Genomic DNA, 1,089 nt, shown 5'->3' with positions numbered 1-1,089 from the left:
ACCCCCTCCAAGAGCCCCCCGGGCAGCACCCCCAGCTCTGCCTCCCCTCCCCGCCGCATCCCCCCCCATCCCCCGGCCCCCCGGGGGTGCCGGGGGGGGGTTTGGGGGTGCAGGACTTACTTTCCATGCCCACTTAGTTTCAACTAGGGAATCAAGAGAAGCAAAAGCAATTTTTTCCCTTTTTGACACCCGCCTCCCCATTGGCTCCCCCCGGGTCAGCTGACTGTGTCATTCTGTCTGTCCTGGAGCAGAGCCTTCCCTATAACAATCTAGTTCAGACTACAAACTGGAGACAGAAATAAATATTAAAGAAATCACACAGCCAGGTATAGAGGACGATATGAATTCCTATTTTACAAACCCATCTTTATCCTGCCATCTAACCAGTGGCCAAGAGGTGCTTCCCAACGTAGCCCTCAATTCAACTGCCTATGACCCTGTCAGGCATTTTTCTACTTATGGAGCAGCCGTTGCTCAAAACCGGATTTATTCTTCTCCTTTTTATTCACCGCAAGATAATGTTGTGTTTAGCTCCAGCCGAGGACCTTATGACTATGGATCTAATGCTTTTTACCAAGAAAAAGACATGCTTTCTAGCTGCAGGCAAAATTCTATGGGACATAATACACAGACATCAATCGCACAGGATTTTACCAGTGACCAAAACAGGAACACTTCGCAAGAACAAAAAACTAGCATTCAAATATACCCCTGGATGCAGCGTATGAACTCCCACAGTGGTAAGTTTTACAGCTCGGAGATATAAATTAAATAAACTGAACCATCTTTACGACCTTCTCCCTAGCAGAACAGGCTGAGCGACTTTTTATGGCCCCATAAAAACAATAATATAGCTCCTTCACAGTTGCAGCTACAGGCCTTTTATTTGTTAAGTTGTTGCAAGCAAATATGGCTTGTTATGCTCTTTCTAATTAAAAGACTTCGAGAGTGTAAAATATCGATAATAAAGTGCAGCGAGCTCTGCTCGGGAGTTAAGCACAAAATATTACCGGGGTAAAAATAAGTTTTAATGACGGGTGCGGGAAGTGCGGCGGCGGCGGGTTCCCCGCACGAACAGGGGCCGGGGGG

General features: G+C 47.3%; 1 protein-coding gene across 1 annotated transcript; it reads left to right on the top strand.

Moving 5' to 3' along the window:
* Positions 1-204: 204 nt before the first annotated feature.
* Positions 205-874, top strand: LOC113979908 (homeobox protein Hox-C6). The gene has a single exon (XM_027707187.1). It carries the CDS (start codon positions 341-343, stop codon positions 764-766), a length of 426 nt encoding a protein of 141 aa, XP_027562988.1. The 5' UTR covers positions 205-340; the 3' UTR covers positions 767-874.
* Positions 875-1,089: the final 215 nt, after the last annotated feature.

The sequence above is a fragment of the Neopelma chrysocephalum genome, unplaced genomic scaffold, assembly GCF_003984885.1.
Source record: "Neopelma chrysocephalum unplaced genomic scaffold, ASM398488v2 Primary Assembly neopelma1_90400, whole genome shotgun sequence".
Taxonomy (NCBI): Eukaryota; Metazoa; Chordata; class Aves; order Passeriformes; family Pipridae; genus Neopelma; species Neopelma chrysocephalum.
This window is presented reverse-complemented; position numbering and strand designations above follow the sequence as displayed.